The 18,646-nt window shown below is 37.0% G+C and overlaps 1 protein-coding gene across 11 annotated transcripts in view; it reads left to right on the plus strand.

Annotated features, from left to right (window-relative positions):
• Wwp1 (WW domain containing E3 ubiquitin protein ligase 1) overlaps window positions 1–18,646 on the plus strand; it is a 133,460-nt gene that overhangs the window by 34,249 nt on the left and 80,565 nt on the right. For 7 of the 11 annotated variants that reach the window (XR_013048979.1, XM_076563852.1, XM_006983261.4 and 4 more), the window contains 6 exons: window positions 250–340; window positions 5,038–5,176; window positions 5,773–5,897; window positions 12,922–13,059; window positions 13,143–13,209; window positions 15,574–15,755. Coding sequence is in view for 8 of the 11 variants with exons in the window: in XM_076563852.1 (XP_076419967.1) it covers window positions 271–340; window positions 5,038–5,176; window positions 5,773–5,897; window positions 12,922–13,059; window positions 13,143–13,209; window positions 15,574–15,755 (721 nt within the window). In the remaining 3 variants the exon portion in view is untranslated. Of the gene's footprint in view, window positions 1–249; window positions 341–3,815; window positions 3,859–5,037; window positions 5,177–5,772; window positions 5,898–12,921; window positions 13,060–13,142; window positions 13,210–15,573; window positions 15,756–18,646 lie in introns of all 11 variants that reach the window. The other 4 variants (XM_076563855.1, XM_076563856.1, XM_016001795.3 and 1 more) reach the window with 3 other exon arrangements.

The following is an 18,646-nucleotide window of genomic DNA, read 5'->3' on the forward strand; positions in this document are numbered from 1 at the left end:
TATTCATTTTTAAATCAACATATGATCCTGGATTCTTAGTATTATCATTTACTTTGTTGCTCAAATTGACTCAGATATGGTTAAATGGCCCCACTCTTATATAAATAAGGTTTGTATACTGTCTTAATTTTAAATGAAAGGTATCTGAGAACTTGTGATAGGTATGAATTTTCATTGATTAAACGGTTTTAATCATCTTGAAAATTGAAATCTCTGACACACGAACAAATTATCTTTTTTTTTTAATAGAGTTAAGGTGAATTTTGGGACATGGCCACTGCTTCACCGAGGTCTGATACTAGTGATGACCACAGTGGAAGGTTACAGTTAAAGGTAACTGGTAAGTGATTTTAGTAGTAATGTAGTATTATGATGGGTAGATGAAATTGGATTTTGCATACCTAATTAGGCAAATATATTCCATAAGTGATGCTTTTGAGACATACACAATGAAGTTGGACTGATGTTAGGCGGCACTGGGTTTTAGTGTCTTGCCTTCGTGTTCTATTTTTTTTTGCTTTGGCTTGACTTTATCATTTTGTTCATTTCTGCTTTTTAAAGTAAAAATAACTTTGTAAAATCCATGCTCTTGATTTCACAACAGCTTGAGTAATAAAAACTACTACTTCTGACTATAAACAAGGAGACTGAAGTCCAGAGAAACCACTGCCTTCTCTTAGTAATGAGGATGCCAGTTGCAGTCTTAAGACTCTAGTTTTTTGTTCCTTTTATCACAAACAATGTTCTTTTTTTTCTTTTCCCCCCTTTTTCGGTCCTGGAGATTGAAGCCAGGGCCTTGTGGGTGCTAGGCAAGCATTCTACCACTGAACTACATCCTCAGTCCAGCTTACTCCATTAGCCCTTTTATTTCAAACAATCGGGCACCATCATGCAATGCTCCCTCTATTATTGAAGTGTGGTAGTTGTCTATCTGTAAACCCCTTTACTCTTGCATGTTCATTCATCCAAAGCAGCTGGTGAATAATCGGACTGCCAGCCTGAGATGGATGTCACATTAGCAGCAGAGCTTTTATTCTGTTGATTTTTAGGGGCAGGCAATACCCTATATTCATTCATAAGTTGGAAGCTTAGTTGTGGGAGGGTCTTGCCCTGAGGTTACCCTTCCCTTTATCTAGTACTAAGCAGGAGGCTTCTTCTTAATGATGTTAATTTCCCTATCTCTTTCAACTCCAACGTTGGCTGCCTCTTTAGATCTGATCTTCTTTTCTTCTCCAAACTGTACATTTTGCATTTATTTCTGCCCAGTTTTCTTTTTCTCATTGTAGACCCAAATAAACATTTTTAATATTGAACACATCACAAATTCATTATTATGTTGCATTGAAATTGCCTTCACTAAAGAGATTAGTCAGTTACTTTTTAATTTTTGCCTCAGGCAAGTTCTTAGGACAAGGGCAAAAAGTGGCTAGGTTCTTTGCCAAAATTTGACACAAATGGCCATAAGTCCAATTGCTAACGTTGTTCCCCTCAGAAATACCTTTTGAGCTGATTTTCCATGACATACTTGTTCTCAGCACCACTGTCTTCTGAGCTCTTGGTAGGATGGCTCATTAACTCTGCTTACAGTCTTCAACTTTTTCACAATCCTCCAAAAAATCACTTGGTTAGGTTCTTCACACAGCAGTTGACTCTCTTGTATCAACTTCTCTATCACTTTTCTATTGTGATCAAACACCATGGCCAAGGCAACTTACAGAAGAAACACCTTATTTGGGCTTATGGTTAATAAGAGGAAAGAATCCTTTCTAGTGAGGAAAACATGGCAGCAAGTGGCAGGCATGGCATCAGGAACAGGAGGCTGAGAGGTCTGTCTTCAATGCAAGTACAAAGCAGAGAGAACTAGTTTAGTTTAGGTTTTGTTGAGTCAAGGTCTTACTATGTAGCTTACATTGCCTTAGAACTATGTAGCCAAAGCTAGTGTTGACTTTGCGTTCCTCCTGCTTCTGTTTCACAAGAACTGGGACTACAAGCATGTACTAATAACCACATCCAGCATATTTGTTTTCCTTTCCCTTTTTGTTTTGAGACATAATCTCTCTGTAGGACTCAGGGTAGCTTCATGATCCTCCTTTAGGCCTTAAGCACTGGAATTACATGTGTGTGCCTCTGTGCCCATGTCTCTTCTTTATTTCTGCCATTAAACTATCGATGATTGAAGGGAACAAACATACAAGAACAGTGTGCTGTGGGTGTAGCTCCATGATATAGTGCTTTCCTGGTGTATGTAAGGCTTTGAGTTTCATTTCAGCTTCTAAAAAACTAACCGCTCAGTCAACCAATAAATAGCCTAGAAACAGGAAAACCATGATCTAAAAGTCAAACAAGGTAACCCACTGTAATGTGATAATTTACTATACCATGAACATAACTATAATAGCATGCAGAGATAAGTAATTTTCAGTATTGTAGATTTTAAGATTTTCAACATGAAAGGATCAGATGCAAAGCTTGCAAGGTATATATAGTTTTTGACTTAAAAAATAATAGATTGTTATAGTAGCATATAGATGTAGTTTTTGGATTGTGTCTTATGGTACCTCAATTACACTTTAAAAATATATTGATTTTTACATTTATTCATGTATGTGCACATACATGAGCCATGGTACATGTATAGGTTAGCAAAAAACTTATGAGAATCTCTCTCCTATTTGGGTTCCAGGGATGGAACTCAATTCATTAGGCTTGGTGGCAAGTGCCTTTACTCACAGAGCCACCCACTGGCCCTTAATTTCACTTAAAGTGTGAGCACCTTTAGTATTTGTGATGTGTGCTATAGGTGATTTTTCTCAAGCATTTAATTATTTATGACCTAACCATTTTTTCTTGTTGATTTCAAGTGTTACCACCTTACTTGTTCTATACTATTTCTTACATCACTATTAGACTGTCTAGTTACTTTCATTTTATAGTACATAAATTTGGAGAATTCTTTAATTAGCTCATATCTCATACATTTTTATCTCTACTGGCTATTTTCTTTGGCTCTTTATTTGAGTTTAAGCTCCCCATTTCTCTCTGTGTCTACCCTGAACACTCAAACCCAGTAATTTGGGGTTATTGTTGTAAAATGATATATTAAATTGGAGATGATTTAAAGCTTTTATCTCAAAATTTCCAGATCTAAGAATATATCAAATCATTTTCTTTCTCTTTGATGTCCATCATTCAAGTTTTATGGTAAATTTCATGTGGACCATATACATTTGTTACTACATGTTTTTAGGAACATTACTGTTACTGGACCTTTTTAAATTAAGGAACCTCATCCAAAGTCTGCTAATTTTCAATATTTATCAAGTATTACTGTGAAGGGCATTTTGAGTATAACACCAAAGGTAAACCAGTAAATGGGAAAATGTAATTTATCCTGTTTCCAGTAATTAGAACTCCTGTTTAAAATAGTAGCATTCACTTTATTTAAAAACATACCATTAATTTTATATGTACTATTGAGCCACCATGTTACAATTTTTTTTTGAGTTAAAAAGGATATTTTAAAAAATCTGTTGAGGGGAGAAGGAAGATCTGTTACCTTAGCAGCTTTTAGTACTGTCAAGCACTTTGCCAAATAAGAAACACAGTGGGTGTATTTTGAGTGGGTCTGCAGTTAACTCATTAGTAATAGCATAGGTACAGGTATATTTTGAGTGGGTCTGCAGTTAACTCATTAGTAATAGCATAGGTACAGTCACCATACTGGATGTGGGGAATTTGTTGATGATGATAGTGCTTTTGCATGCCTTCACTCACCAATCCTAAGAATTGGGTATTATTGTTCCCCTGTTTTTCAGGTGAGAAAATGGAGGGGCAGAGCCGTTAATTGACCTCCTTCAGGTCAGGATTCTAGTAATGGCAGTTAAAACATGAACCCAGATATATTACACTTGTACGCTTTTAGCATGATCCTGTATTGCCTTCTCTTTACTTTCAATGTGTGGATAGATAGGACCTGTACGTATCAAAGAAATAACTTCTATTTGGAATGAAACCTTCTATTTGGAGAGTTTCTTGAGAGGTAACAAGTCTGGCCCCTTATATCCGTCCCTTGGTGGTAAACTTAGAGCAACTTGCAACATCAGAGGATGGGAATGAGTTTTAAAACTAACACCCTCCCAGTAGCACTTCAGACATTATGTTAACAGTGTTTGCACTCTGTTGCCAGTATTTTAATAAACAGTTGTTTATAATCTTTTTTGTTATTCTTTACGTATTAACAGAAGGGTAACTATTTCAAACACTTTATCTCTGTCACATTACGTTCACTTCGTATTTCATTGGTTTATTTGACTAATTCTCTCAGTAGAATGGAAGCTTATATTGTTTTCTTTCTTAACGATTCCTGAGTGTAACATGGGTGCTCTTCGTTTGTCATCTCAGACCCAGGATAGTTGCAGTGAATTGGTTATAGAGGTGATCATAATGTGCTATTTTCACTGGTTGGTAGTTAGTATTATGCCCTGAAAGTGCACAGTTCTGTGTTTGGAATGCCTGTCAACTAATACATAAATAAACTGTGGTATATCAATCATGGAATAGTATTTGGCAGAAAAAGGAATGAAGTATTGATGCATGCTACAGCATTGGTGGAACCTGAAAATATGTTAAGTGAAAGAAGGCAGTCATGAAATCATGTATATGATCCCACTATACAGAATTTTCAGGACAGACAATCTATAGAGACAGATTGGCGGATGTTGGTAGAAGATAGGAAAATTCCTCCTTAATGATCATTTGCTATTTTGGAGAATTAACAAAAATGTTTTCAAATTAATCTGGATGTTTGTACAAGTTTGAATCTAAAACAAATGAACTATCCTATTCAAATGGATGAGTTATCTCAATAAATTGGTTATTGAGAAAATGAGATGGCTTTCGGACATTAGTAGCTTCTCCTTTTACCAGTGAGACATGTACTAGATGTGGAAGAACACTTCTGTTTTTATTGGTTTACTAGTTGGCAGCACAGATTTTTTTGGTTGTACATACTGACAACTAATTATTGTTTTCTGTTAGTTTCTAGTGCCAAACTAAAAAGAAAAAAAAACTGGTTTGGAACAGCAATATATACTGAAGTCATTGTGGATGGAGAGATTAAGAAAACAGCAAAATCCAGTAGTTCTTCTAATCCAAAATGGGATGAGCAGCTGACTGTGTGAGTATCTTATGTAAAGGATACAAAATCTCCAAGTCACATGTGCTATGTTTTGTATTTTGTAGAATGACTTCAAGTAATAAAGTTTTTTTTTTTTTATCTAAAAATGTAATATACAAAGAAATTTTTAATTTCACTTTTCTCAAAGAGGAAGCACAATAATTGTGTTTTTGTTTTATAGACAGTTATTTCCACATGGCCGTATTCTTTCTGAATGTTTGATACAGAAATAAAGTCAGTCAATCTTAATTTTGGCATTGTGAAGTAAAATGATATAAATTTACATGTAATAGAGGCTTTATAACTAATGACAACCATTCTAAACTTCTGGAGAAATGTGTTTCCACAGAAGTTTTTCTGAGGTTTCAGTAAGATAATCAGTGCTGTGCCGGTTGTTTACAAAAATCCTGATATAGTTTTTAAAGTAATAATGTATTTGTAAATACTTGTTATTTTCATTTCTGATCCAATCAGTTTACTATTTCATACAGTATTAAACTGAATTCATGGTTTTGGAAAAAATCATTGAAATAGATAACAGAATTAGCACTCACAGTGATGCCGTGTTCATTTTTGTTATAATGTTATTCATGCAGAAATGTGACCCCACAGACCACCTTGGAGTTTCGAGTTTGGAGTCACCACACTTTAAAAGCAGATGCTCTGTTAGGAAGAGCAACAGTGGACTTGAAACAAGTGCTGTTAACACACAACAGGAAATGTAAGTGGCTTTCTGACATTTGTTTCTTTATACATTACTTCAGAGACTTTAAACATAGTCTTCTAAAGTCCAGAAATGAAGTGTAGTGCTGTGTTTATAAAGACCTTACAATTGCCAGTGGTTGCTTTCAGAACTGTGTCGTAATGTACAGTGGGCAGTATTTTCCCATCCTTTCTTCACACTGGAGATCATCTAGTAGTTCTCTGATACCACTTACCACCACTCATTTATTATTTACCTGTGTACTTTAAGACCTAATTCAAGCATGGTGGTATATGCCTGTAATTCCAAGTGTCAGTAGACTGAGGCAGAAGAATTATGAAGTTCAGGTTAGCCTAGGATGAATAGATAAATAGCATGTCCTCTCCCTCCCTTCTGACTGTTGGGGATCAAACCCAGGTCCTTGTACATACTAGGCAGGGACTTGGCCTCCTCACTGTGTCCCAGGACCTTGAACATATTCTTATTTTCCTTGACAACAACAACTTTATTTAGATTAAATATTCTAGTGTTATAATTTTTCAATGATTACCAGTTCATTTTGAAAAGTATGGAGAAATGAAAAATCAGAGAGGAACACCTGGGCAACACAGAGCTGGCCTTAGTGGTGTGAGTGAGTGCAGGTGAGCCACCCCTAGAGCCAGAGAGCAGGAGAACTGGCCCTGCCCCTTGCTCCTTGCTCTTTGCCACAAAGGGTGAACTAGCTGGGGCAGTGCTGGAGAGCTTGCCCTGGTGATGAGGATGGGGAAAGCTGACCAACCCAGCTACCACCCAGGCCCAGAACCAGGGCTAAGAGTTGGCCACCCCAACATCCACCCCATCTATGAACTGCTGGAGCACATGAAGGGGCCAGCCCTGCGTATCCAAAGCTGCAGGATCTCCATGACACGTCAACAACAGTATGTTCAAAAGGGTCCCAAGTAGGGGCCCAGTATTGATAGTGTAGCCGAAGCCAGAGGCTTGGAACCAGACCAGTGATTCATTGCAATGAACACTTGCAAGTAAAGATGTATAGACTAAAGGGTATACTGTGTTACACTACAGCTTCCATGGTGAGGTTTTTTTTTTCTTTTCTTTTTTAGTGTGGAGGTTGCAAGAGCAGAGGTTAGATATGAATGGACAGGGACATGAATGGGATCTGGATGCCTGATGTGAAATTCACAAAGAATCAATAAAAGTTAAAAAAAAAAAAAAAAAGGAAAGAAAAAAAATCACAGAATATGGAAATTACAATTCTATCTGAAGATAACTACTCAATAATTTGTTCTCTTTTTCTTTTTCTTTTTTTTTTTTTTAAAGATTTATTTATTTATTATGTATACAGTGTTCTGTCTGCACATATCCCTGCAGGCCAGAAGAGGGCACCAATCTCATTACAGATGGTTGTGAGCCACCATGTGGTTGCTGGGAATTGAACTCAGGACCTCTGGAAGAACAGCCAGTGCTCTTAACCTCTGAGCCATCTCTCCAGCCCTCTTTTTCTTGATTTAGACATACTTTACAACTGAACTAATCATCTACTTCTCTTAAAAAAAATTAACAGTATACTATAAGTACCATAGTTCTGTGATTGAAATTTCTTGGCATTGGGATCTTTAAAGCAGTTTAGACTACAGTAGTGCTGTGTACAAAACTTTGTGTGTATATACATAGATTTATAATTCTTTAGAAAGAGTCTGTGGTTTGAAATCTAATCTTAAGTTAGTAATTCACTGAAGATTTAAAAACCAGAATTCTAGTTCATGATATCTTTCCTTGGCATAGGGACGCTCATCTTCTCTGAATCACATCACAAGTACTGCTGAAGGGAATACTAGTTCAGGATTTTTTTTAATAATTATTTTTTAAATTCTCTGTATGAGAATATGTACATGTGAGTGCAGGTGCCCAAGGAAGCTGGTGGCATTGGATTCCCCTGGAGGTGGATTTACAGGCAGCTGTAAGGCCTGATATGGGTGTTCAGGTCCTCTGTAAGAGCAGTGTGCACTCTTAATTGCCTCCAGCTCCAGAGCTACATAGTGGTTTTTACATTGCTATCCCTTCTATTAGGCAGTGTTCAGCAATCCACTGAAGTAATACTTCTGTTGACATTTGTGGGTCTTTGTGCTCAGTTTCTTAGCCATTTTTTCAGTAATTCCTCAAAGTTGGGGCTGACGATGTCTCTTAGTGGAAAAGCTGCTTAGCATGTGCAGGGCCCCTGGCTCAATCTACAGCATTGGCAAAACCAAAAAACTCCTAAACATTGGTTTACTAGGTTAAGAGTTTAAAATGTAAGTACTTAAAATAATAAGTTGATTTTTTTTTTTTTTTTTTTAATTTTTTCCGGATCTGAGGACCGAACCCAGAACCTTGAGCTTGCTAGGCAAGCGCTCTACCACTGAGCTAAATCCCCAACCCTGATTTTTTTTTTTAAGTTCCTTCACAAAGTCAGGTTAGTCATTGTTCCAGTTCCGCAGTGGCAGTTGGTGTCAACTCTTCAGAGAAGGGAATGATAGGAGCGGGAGAGAAAAATGGCTAGGCCATTGAGGATAAAAAGGCACCCCATCCCACCCTCTCAAGATAACATGTTTCTTGGGTAAAAGCCAGAGCTGTTCTTGGGCTTCTTAGTAGTCTCATCATTGCTGTAGGCTGGAGATGACAAAAGTATTTAGGGACTTGGATCCCTGACCTGGTGCCCAGATGGTTTTACGGTTACTTCTTCAGTGGGGGGAGTATGAGAGTAGCAGTAATTAAGGAAAAATTTCTGGTTAATAGAATAGAATCTCTGATCTGGATAGAGACCTAACTATCAGTTGGGCAGGTCAATCCATGGGCCAAGGTATCACCCCTCAGGATGGAGGGATCACCTCTAGGAAGATGGACTCCCCTTAACAAATTATTACTCCTTTAATGAGATACAGTGCTTTTCCTTCCCAGAGTTCCTGCTCCCACACATTTTCTCCAAGCAAACATGAAATTGCCATGAGGCTCATTGAGTCTGTTCACCTTTGCAGCTTTTCCTTTTCCTTCCTTCTGTCTTTTCATTTTGAATGCTGGTCACAACCTAAGGATGGTTTTTTTGTTTGTTTGTTTGTTTTTTATATATCTTAGGCTTCCTTACTCTTTAAAACTCCTTCTCCAACATGTGTCTGCCTGATTCCCTTAGGTGGAGACCTCCATGCTGGTAATGCAAACAGTATTCGTCTTCACTTCTTGCCTCCATTCTTCTGTGGGCAGCTTGCTTGCCCTGGGTGTTTTTCTATTAAACTCTTAGTAATATTGTCCCCTCTCTTCAAAAGAAAAAAAATTCTTTCTGAAAATCCACATATAATTGAAAGTTTTTTTGAACACCAGGAGTTTTAAGAAAGAAAATATATTACTTACGGTTTATGCTAATTTAATGATCTTCTATTGCTTGGCTTATTTTGGCCATGTCATTTGCCTTGGTACAGAAATTAATAGGCTTTGTAAATGTATGGTATCTTACCTGGATTCTTAGAACATTATCTATGTTTCTACTACTGTACATTTAGATTGTTTCTAACTCTGTTCTGAAGTTTAGTCTGTATTCAACCTCCATATAAATATTTAGTCACATAACCTCCATGTAGAGTTGTCTATCTTATGCAGTCAACTTCTAGGAAACTTGTAATGTCAATATAATTTGAGATAAAATCCTCATAAATTGTATAAATTTAAGTATCTGATCTACTTGAGCAGAATGTACTTAGATGAAAAATGCTTTATAAACATTTGTTCAGTGAATGGAGAGCTTCAGAAAACCAGCAGTAGTATCCTATATAGTCATTAAATTTTTGTTCTGTTTTGTTTGGAGGTAGGGTCTTACTATGTAGCCAGACTATCCTTAAGCTTATCCTCCTGTCCTGGCCTCTTGAGTGCTAAAATCCCAGTCATGTTCCACCATGCCCAAATGTAGCTGGAGTTTTCTCCAGGGCCTGCAGTTAGTCATACCCAAATAAACACACAGAGACTTATATTACTTATAAACTGTATGCCCATGGCAGGCTTCTTGCTATCTAGTTCTTATATCTTAAGTTAACCCATTTCTATTAATCTGTTAAGTTGCCACGTGGCTTGTGGCTTACCAGTACTTTTATATCTTGCTTCCTCTGTGTCTGGCTGGTGACTCCTGACTCAGCCTTCCCGTTCCCGGAATTCTCCTCTCTCTTATCCCCCCTATACTATACTTCCTGCCTGGCTATTGGCCAATCAGCGTTTTATTTATCAATCAATCAATCAGAGCAACACATTCACAGCATACAGAAAGACATCCCCAGCACCCAGATCTTCAACAACTAGAGCCTTTCTTCCTCATTTCTCTTGAGGCTCAAATCTGATTGAGTTGATGGTAGGGCAGTTTTCTTCTGCGACTTCTTACATTGACTTGTAGATAGCCATCCTTTCCCTATGTCTTTATATAGTTTCTCCATTGAGTATGTCCATGTTAATAAATTTCTGCTGATAAGGGCAGCACTTGGGAGGCAGTGACAGGCAGATCTCTATGAATTTGAGGCCAACTGTGGGCATAATGAGTTCCAGGACAACCAGTGCTATCACAGAGAGACCATGTATCAAACAAAACAAAACAAAACAAAACAAAACAAAACAAAACAAAACAAAACAAAACAAAACAAAACAACAAAACAAAACAAACCACACCACACAAAACAAAACAAAACAAAACAACAAAACAAAACAACACAAAACAACACAACACAAAACAACACAACACAAAACAACACAAAACAACACAACACAAAATAAAACAAAACAAAACAAAACAACACAACACAACACAAAACAACACAACACAACACAACACAACACAACACAAAAAAACAAAACAAAACAACACAAAACAACACAACACAAAACAACACAAAACAAAACAACACAACACAAAACAAAACAAAACAAACCACACCACACAACACAAAACAACACAACACAAAACAACACAAAACAAAACAAAACACACCACACCACACAAAACAAAACAAAACAAAACAACAAAACAAAACAACACAAAACAACACAACACAACACAACAAAACAAAACAAACCACACAACACAACACAAAACAAAACAAAACACAAAACAACACAACACAAAACAACACAAAACAAAACAAAACAACACAACACAACACAACACAACACAACACAACACAAAACAAAACGGGCTGGAGAGAAGACTCAGCAGTTAAGAGCACTGGCTCAGAGGTCCTGACTTCAATTCCCAGCAACCACATGGTGCCTCACAACCATCCCTAATGAGGTCTGGTGCCCTCTTCTGGCCAGCAAGCATGCATGTAGGCAGAACACTGTATACATAATAAATAAATAAATCTTAAAAAAAAAAAACAAAAAAGAAAATCATATTTAATAAAATGATCACTGATGAATTTTAAAGAGAATTATTTTTCTAAATTATTAACTGACAAATTATATTTGTGAAGTAAAAAGTCATTTTATGGTTTACCTATAAAACTGAGTAATCAAATCAAGCTAATTAATATATCTGTTCAAGCACCGTTTTTGTAATGCATGTTTAAATTTTCAGTAAGTACATAATTACTTACTGATTCACCATACCATAATGTATTTCTTCTTTCTTCTTCTTCTTCTTTTCTTCTTCTTCTTCTTCTTCTTCTTCTTCTTCTTCTTCTTCTTCTTCTTCTTCTTCTTCTTCTTTTCTTTCTTCTTCTTTTCTTTCTTCTTTTCTTCTTTCTTCTTCTTCTTTTCTTCTTCTTCTTCTTCTTCTTCTTTTCTTCTTTCTTCTTCTTCTTTTCTTCTTCTTCTTCTTCTTCTTCTTCTCTTCTCTTCTTCTTCTTCTTCTTCTTCTTCTTCTTCTTCTTCTTCTTCTTCTTCTTCTTCTTCTTTTCTTCTTTTCTTCTTCTTCTTCTTCGTTGGTTTTTCAAGACAGGGTTTCTCTTTGTAGTTTTGGTGTCTGTCCTGGATCTTGCTTTGTAGACCAGGCTGGCCTCGAACTCACAGAGATCTGCCTGGCTCTGCCTCCTGAGTGCTGGGATTAAAGGTGTGCGCCGCTGCCTCCTGGCCCATAATGTATTTCAGGCATGGAAACCCCATATTTCTTTTGTATATTTGAACCCTTACACTCTTTCATTGTTGTCTTCACAAGTTCTTCTCATTTCTAAGTAAATTTAATATATATTCTGTGGTATGGAAGATGAGTCAAAGTGGCTTTGCATTTAAATCAGAATAGATTTAATGGGAGGGAAGTATTTGGCCTTGCATAAGAAACATCAAGCTGTCATCACAGCATGTTCTATTTATTCATTACCAACTGTGTCAGGTGTGGTGCTACAACTTCCTGTGCTGTTTTGAATTAGGTCTTTATGATTCTCCACTGGGTTTGAAGTTCCTTTTTGAGGTGTTTTGTTTGTTTTGTTTTCGAGACAGGGTTTCGAAACCCTGTGTACCTCTGGCTGTCCTGGAATTCACTTTGTAGACCAGACTGACCTTGAACTCATGCCTCTATCTCCTGAGTGCTGGGATTAAAGGCATGAACATTTTTGATGTTCTTATTGTTCCATTTTGTAATGAAGAGTGAGGAAACTGATGCTAACTAAAGCTTGAATAACTTAGCTCTGTATAGCTAGTAAGTGGCAGAGGTGGAATTGTTAACTAAGACTCTTGACTCTCAGGATGAAATTGTGCTTCATCCACGGGTCTTTGGGCTCCTGCTGAGAAACAAGGTTGCACAGCTGTTGTATTTATTATCTAGATAGTATTAGCATATCCTCTGAAGGTTATACTGTGCACGGAAGCAATTAAAGATGATGACAAAAGTGTGGCACTTGGGACAAAGAGTCACTAAACGGTCCAGAATGGAATTATTCCTATTATAGTTTAATGCAAGGTCCACAGATATACATGCAAAGAATTACTTCTAAATGCACCAGTCAAGTTCTGAAATACAGGAGTTCTTGATTCAAATTATGTCTAAAACATGTTTTTGTATGTGGCAAATGTTTTTAAATTAGAATTTTCTTTTTTCTAGTAGAAAAAGTGAAAGAACTATTAAAACTTTCCTTGGAAAACAAGAATGGCATAGTGCAAACTGGTGAATTGACAGTTGTGCTTGATGGATTAGTGATTGAGCAAGAAAATCTAACAAACCACAACTCTTCTCCAACCAGTAAGCTGTGCTTATGTTTTTAAATTAGTAAAGAAAATTGACAGATACGTAGAAACTGAGTTGTTTTCCTTCCTGATGTTTAGCAGAAATACAGCAGAATGGTGATGCCTTACACGAAGATGGAGACTCTTCAACACGGGCCACTACCGGGTAGAGTTCTTTACTTTATTATTTGTGGCAACATGTTATAATATTTCCCAGGCATGAAGTTTGTGTTTTCAATTTAGTTTATTTTCTGTTAGCTCCAAATTCATGACGTTCCTGCTTCAGTTTCTTGATTGTTACGATTATATTATGCGGTGGAGGTGGGGGTGTTCAGGATCTTATGTAGCCCAGGTTGACTTCAAACTTCCTGTGCTGTTGAGGATAACCTCTAACTTCTGATCCCCCTGCTTCGGCCACTCAGGTGCTGGGGTTAAAGGTACATACCACACCCTATTTAGAAGTTTAATTTTTTTTGCGGGGGGGGGGGGTGCGTTTAGAGACAAGGTTTCCCTGTGTAACAACCCTAGCAGTCCTAGAACTCACTCTATAGCCCAGGCTGGCCTTGAACCTCAAACTGAGATATCTGCCTGGCTGTGCCTCCTGAATGCTGATACTAAAGATATGCACCACCACTGCCTGGCAGAAGTTTTAATTTTTAACCTCAATTTAGTATTTATCATAAAATTTAAAAGCCTAACCAGGGATACATTAAAAGACACTATATCAAAAACTACCAAAAATATATTAATAAATACAGATATAAACTTAAAAGCTTAAATATAAAGATGCTGTTTGCCGAGTATCCAGGAAAGAAACTTTAAAGTAATAGCTTATTAAGATCTAAAACATAAGAAAATCACTGTTCTTGCCATTTTCTGTAAACAAATACTTCTCTTACATAGATAGCATAATGTTTCAACTATTCACTTATGCTGTGGAGTGTGGTTGTTCTTCCTTTCTTATTGAAAATGTCTTTTCACAATCAGTATTTACAATTTGTTGGCTAATAGAGTGAGTAGTGTGGGAAGGAGACCTTATTGATTTGGCATTTTCCTGTAGCTCACAAGATGAATGACTGACAGATTATGGCCACAGAATTCATCCTGCCATTTCAAAACCTGCCATTCACATTTTGTGATGATTAAAAGATGATTTGAAACATGTAGATGGAATGAGAGTATAATTCAAATATGGTGGAGTTAAAATCCAAAAATATAAAAATATCTTCTTATGTAATTGACTTGGTATATCTGGGAAAATATGCCAATGAAGGGCAAAGTATAACCTTTTCCATACTGCTCAGTTACTGATAACATTATTCTTAATTGCTGTCGCATGCTTCTCATCAGAGCACTTGAACAAGGTAGATATGTGGCACACTCCCGCAGTTTGAGATACTTGGGAGGTTGAAACAAGAGGATAGCAAGTTTGAGGCAGCCTGGATAACTCAGTGGGGTCGTGTCTCAAAACAGAAGCTGTGAAAAAGGCTCAGGAGTATAATTCCTTCGTAGAGCATTTGCTTACCATATTCAGAGACTTGGGTTTCATTCTCAGTACTGCTTTTTTGGGGGGGGAGGGGAGAGCGTAGCCTTTAGCAGTTGAGCCATCTCTCCAGCCCACCCACTACTGTTTTTTTTTTTTTTAAAGAAAAAAAAGCTTTTGAAACTATGCTTTCAAATTGTGTATTTGTGCCTCAAATAATCAGTCTCCAGATTATAATTTGCACTGAGAAAAATTAATGAATGAAACAGTGTAAGTTTGTGGATTAAAATGCATTAATGTGTGATGTGTATTTAAATTCTTTAAAATACAGTTTTAGATTTTAAAGGAGTTTATTTTACTAGCGTTGTACTTAGTTGCTCATGCCTGTAATGCCAGTACTTGAAAGGCAGAGGGAATTGCTGTAAGTTCAGGCAGGGCTAGCCAGAGTTACACACCAAGTTTTAAGCTATCCTGGCCCTTCTAGGAAGACCTGTCTTAAGACAAAAGCACCAAAACTGTTGTTTTATTTTATGATAGCACATCTTGTTTTTAAAAATGAGTCCTGTGGTATAAGGGGAACCCCCAAGGACTTCTGTCTCTTAGAATCCACTGATACTGGATGGCTGAGGAGTGATACAGACATCAGAATTATCTGGAAGTTTTGTTCATACCTTACTTGTCTTTACTGCTAAGTACAATTCCAAGGTTAGGATTAGTTTTTGGACATTTCATATCATTTCATGAGCCTTTGAAATTGCTCTCAGAGCATTTAAAGTAGCCTAATATTCTTATTTAAAATACACAATTTGAACAGTTTGAAGGCCTAGATCCACTCAGCATACTTGGTGTGTCTGCCAGCATGGACACTTACAACTGAAGGTAGTGTAGTTGAGTGTGTTAACAGCAGGCGCTATCTTTTTCTCTCCTCTGTCTAGTACTCCTAATTAATGTTAGAAAGTCAGTAAAAATTTTTTATGTAAACTCTGCTGACAGGTTGTTTTATTGTACTTGACGCATTGAAGTTAGAATTTTGTTTTCTTTTTAAAGGTTGGCTGTTGAAGGTACTATTGGAATAGATAATCATGTACCAACCAGTACTGTTCCCAACTCATGCTGTTCACATGTAGTTAATGGAGAAAACACACCTTCATCCCCGTCTCAGGTTGCTGCCAGACCCAAAAATATTTCAGCTCCAAAACCACTCACATCTGAGCCTACCAGTGACACAGGTAACTTTGACTATTTGCCTCATTGTTTGAGTGAAACTTAAAGAAGTTTATGTATTTATGCCTCCATTTCCTTTATTATGTTATCATTCTTTATCTTCTGTAATATAAAGTGGAAAGTTATATTAAATTTTTCTTATTTTATTTTATTTTTTTACTTTTAGTCTTCTGAATTATTTAAGAAGGTATTCCAAAAACAGTTGAAAAATTACAACATTTTATTAAGCAAGTGCTAATATGATGTAAGATTCTTGGGCTTTAGGCCAAAGATACTATTTAATTAGTGATATAAAGTATACTTTTGAAGGAACTTGAGTGAATTCATTGATTTGTTAGCACAAGTTAGTAATGAATGGTTTCTTTAACCTGTCTTCAGCATATCATATGGATTCCCCTTTAGTAGCTAACTTGCTAGAAGTGTGTTCTGTGATTTGATATAGCTATCATAAAATTTATATTTCCCCAAGGGAATAATTACACTGCTGTAGAAGAAAAATCCCAGGAAGACTTTATAATGGTTTTGGATTTGTCTGAAAATATGCCACGATATGAACAACACATGGTGCTCCATACTTCCAAGAAGGCAGATACAAGAGTGAACTTAGTTGTTTCTCTTTCAGAAAAGAAAAATGACATATCATGATAGTAAAAGCCAAGTAAAACCCATCTTATGAAGGGACAGGTCCTCATGAGCTCCTCCTCCTAAATAATTATTGACAGTTGATGGCTTCTGAAAAGTCAGTTTTCTTAAGGGTGTGACCCTACACCATGAGTATATGAGGAGCACAAATTGGACTTAATGGTGTATTTTTAAAAAGAAAAAAAAAGCGTGTAAAGTGTGCGGGGCCATCCCTCACCCCTACATTCCCCCAGAACACTCTTTTGAGTAGAAGCGGCAGGAAATATTAGTTAGAAGGACAGAGGGGAGAGAAAACGATAGAAAATACATGATAGACTCAGGAGGGCCTGGATCCTAATCCATTGGGCCTCGACTGTCTCTGCCCTAGGGTATTTAAAGGAATGCCAAAGGGCAGAGCAAAAGACCTCCCTCCACGTGCAGACCATTTCAGACACCTGTGCTCAGGCCCGTGGTCCAGTCATCCTCTTCATGCAGACCTGCTGGGTAAAGCTTCTAGGAAACCTAAAAATGGGCTCCAGCAGGTTCCCCCTTCTTAATATATAAAAAACAGCTCCCCATTAAGAGCCAATAGCACTCTCCATAGCTGTCACACCTCCCAGTATAGGAGTAGATGATAAAGATGGCATTCTGTTTTGGAATGGGTCTAAGGTGACTACAGCAGTCTTAGCTGCATCAAGCCCTTTAAATCAAAAAACTCTTGATGCAATTGCATCAAACTTAAAAACTCCTTTGCTTCATCATTTACATTAACAGGTTAACATAATTCTAACATAAATATTGCTATACATAGTTACAATTCTTTCAATCTTACAACTTAAAGCAAATTCTTAATAGAAGCATTTGAATTTCTTGCTAACAAAACATAGGATAAACTTCTGATGCATTCACATCAAACTTAAACACTTCCTTAACTTCACCACACCATGGTGCATCAGTATCAATAGGTTAACATAGTAACTCTAAAATGAACATTACTGTTAATTCCTACAAACCTACATCCAACCTACAAACCTGCATTCAAAAACAGTTTCTTAATAGAACTATACAAAACATAACATTAATTCACTCAAGTAACATGAAAATATTTTTTAAATTAAATAGACTTGAGGAATATTAACACCTCCCCTTTTCTTTATAATTTTTTAGAAAAAACCTCTGAACTTCTCTAGACAGTTCCATTTTTAAGCAGTTCCATTTTTTACATAAACAGTTCTATAAATCACCAATGTTGATAGAATCTATATACATAAGTAAATTCAAAATTGACCCATTGCAATGAAATCACTCCTGTCTAATTCATTTCTTAAGTCCTAAAATTCAAATTCTGGTACCAGCCTTCCAAATATGAAGAAACCTGTAGCTAGAGTTTTCCTGCCTTGCTCACAGTCAGGACAAATCTTTGTCACCCGCCAGTCCCCCAGTTCTCAGACCCAACCAAGTAAACACAGAGACTTATATTGCTTACAAACTGTATGGCCGTGGCAGGCTTCTTGGTAACTGTTCTTATATCTTAAATTAACCCATTTCTATAAATCTATACCTTGCCATGTGGCTGGTGGCTTACCGGCGTCTTTACATGCTGCTGGTCATGGTGGTGGCTGCAGTGTCTCTCTGTCTCAGCCTTCTGCATCCCAGAATTCTCCTCTCTCCTTGTCCCACCTACTTCCTGCCTGGCCACTGGCCAATCAGTCTTTTATTTATTGACCAATCAGAGCAATACAGACATACAGACCATCCCACAGCAGAAACCCATAACCAAAACCTTTTTGTAATTTTTATCTCTTTTTAAGTTCAAAAAGTTCAAATGAATTCTGGCACTAGACTTCCACTTCCAAATATGAAGAAACGTTTTACAACCAAAAACCTTTTGCAGTTAACAATTTCAGTTCAAAAAGCGTCTCTGCAACTTTCATTCTCAGTCCAGAGATATTTTGTAGTTACAGTAGCATTTTATGGCAGTTTTTCCCTTAGAGCGAAAACTATTTGCTCCACAAGAGCTGGTTGGTGCAAAGTCCTCTCAACACAGATTTTCTTTTAGCCGTCAAATAGAAACTTCAACATTTTTGCTGCTAACTCAGGTTTTTCTGCACTGGCTTGATGTTCTGTGGGTCTCAGCTGCGGATGCCTGGCCATGGTTGTTGTGCTGGCTCTGGTGTCAGCCATTCTTAGTGGCTTTGTGAGTTTCTGAAACCTCTCAGACTGCCAGCTTACAGTCGCCTATGGACGCCCCCAGGTTCCTTCACCATATAATCTC

Source organism: Peromyscus maniculatus, chromosome 2 (assembly GCF_049852395.1).
Source record: "Peromyscus maniculatus bairdii isolate BWxNUB_F1_BW_parent chromosome 2, HU_Pman_BW_mat_3.1, whole genome shotgun sequence".
Lineage (NCBI taxonomy): Eukaryota > Metazoa > Chordata > Mammalia > Rodentia > Cricetidae > Peromyscus > Peromyscus maniculatus.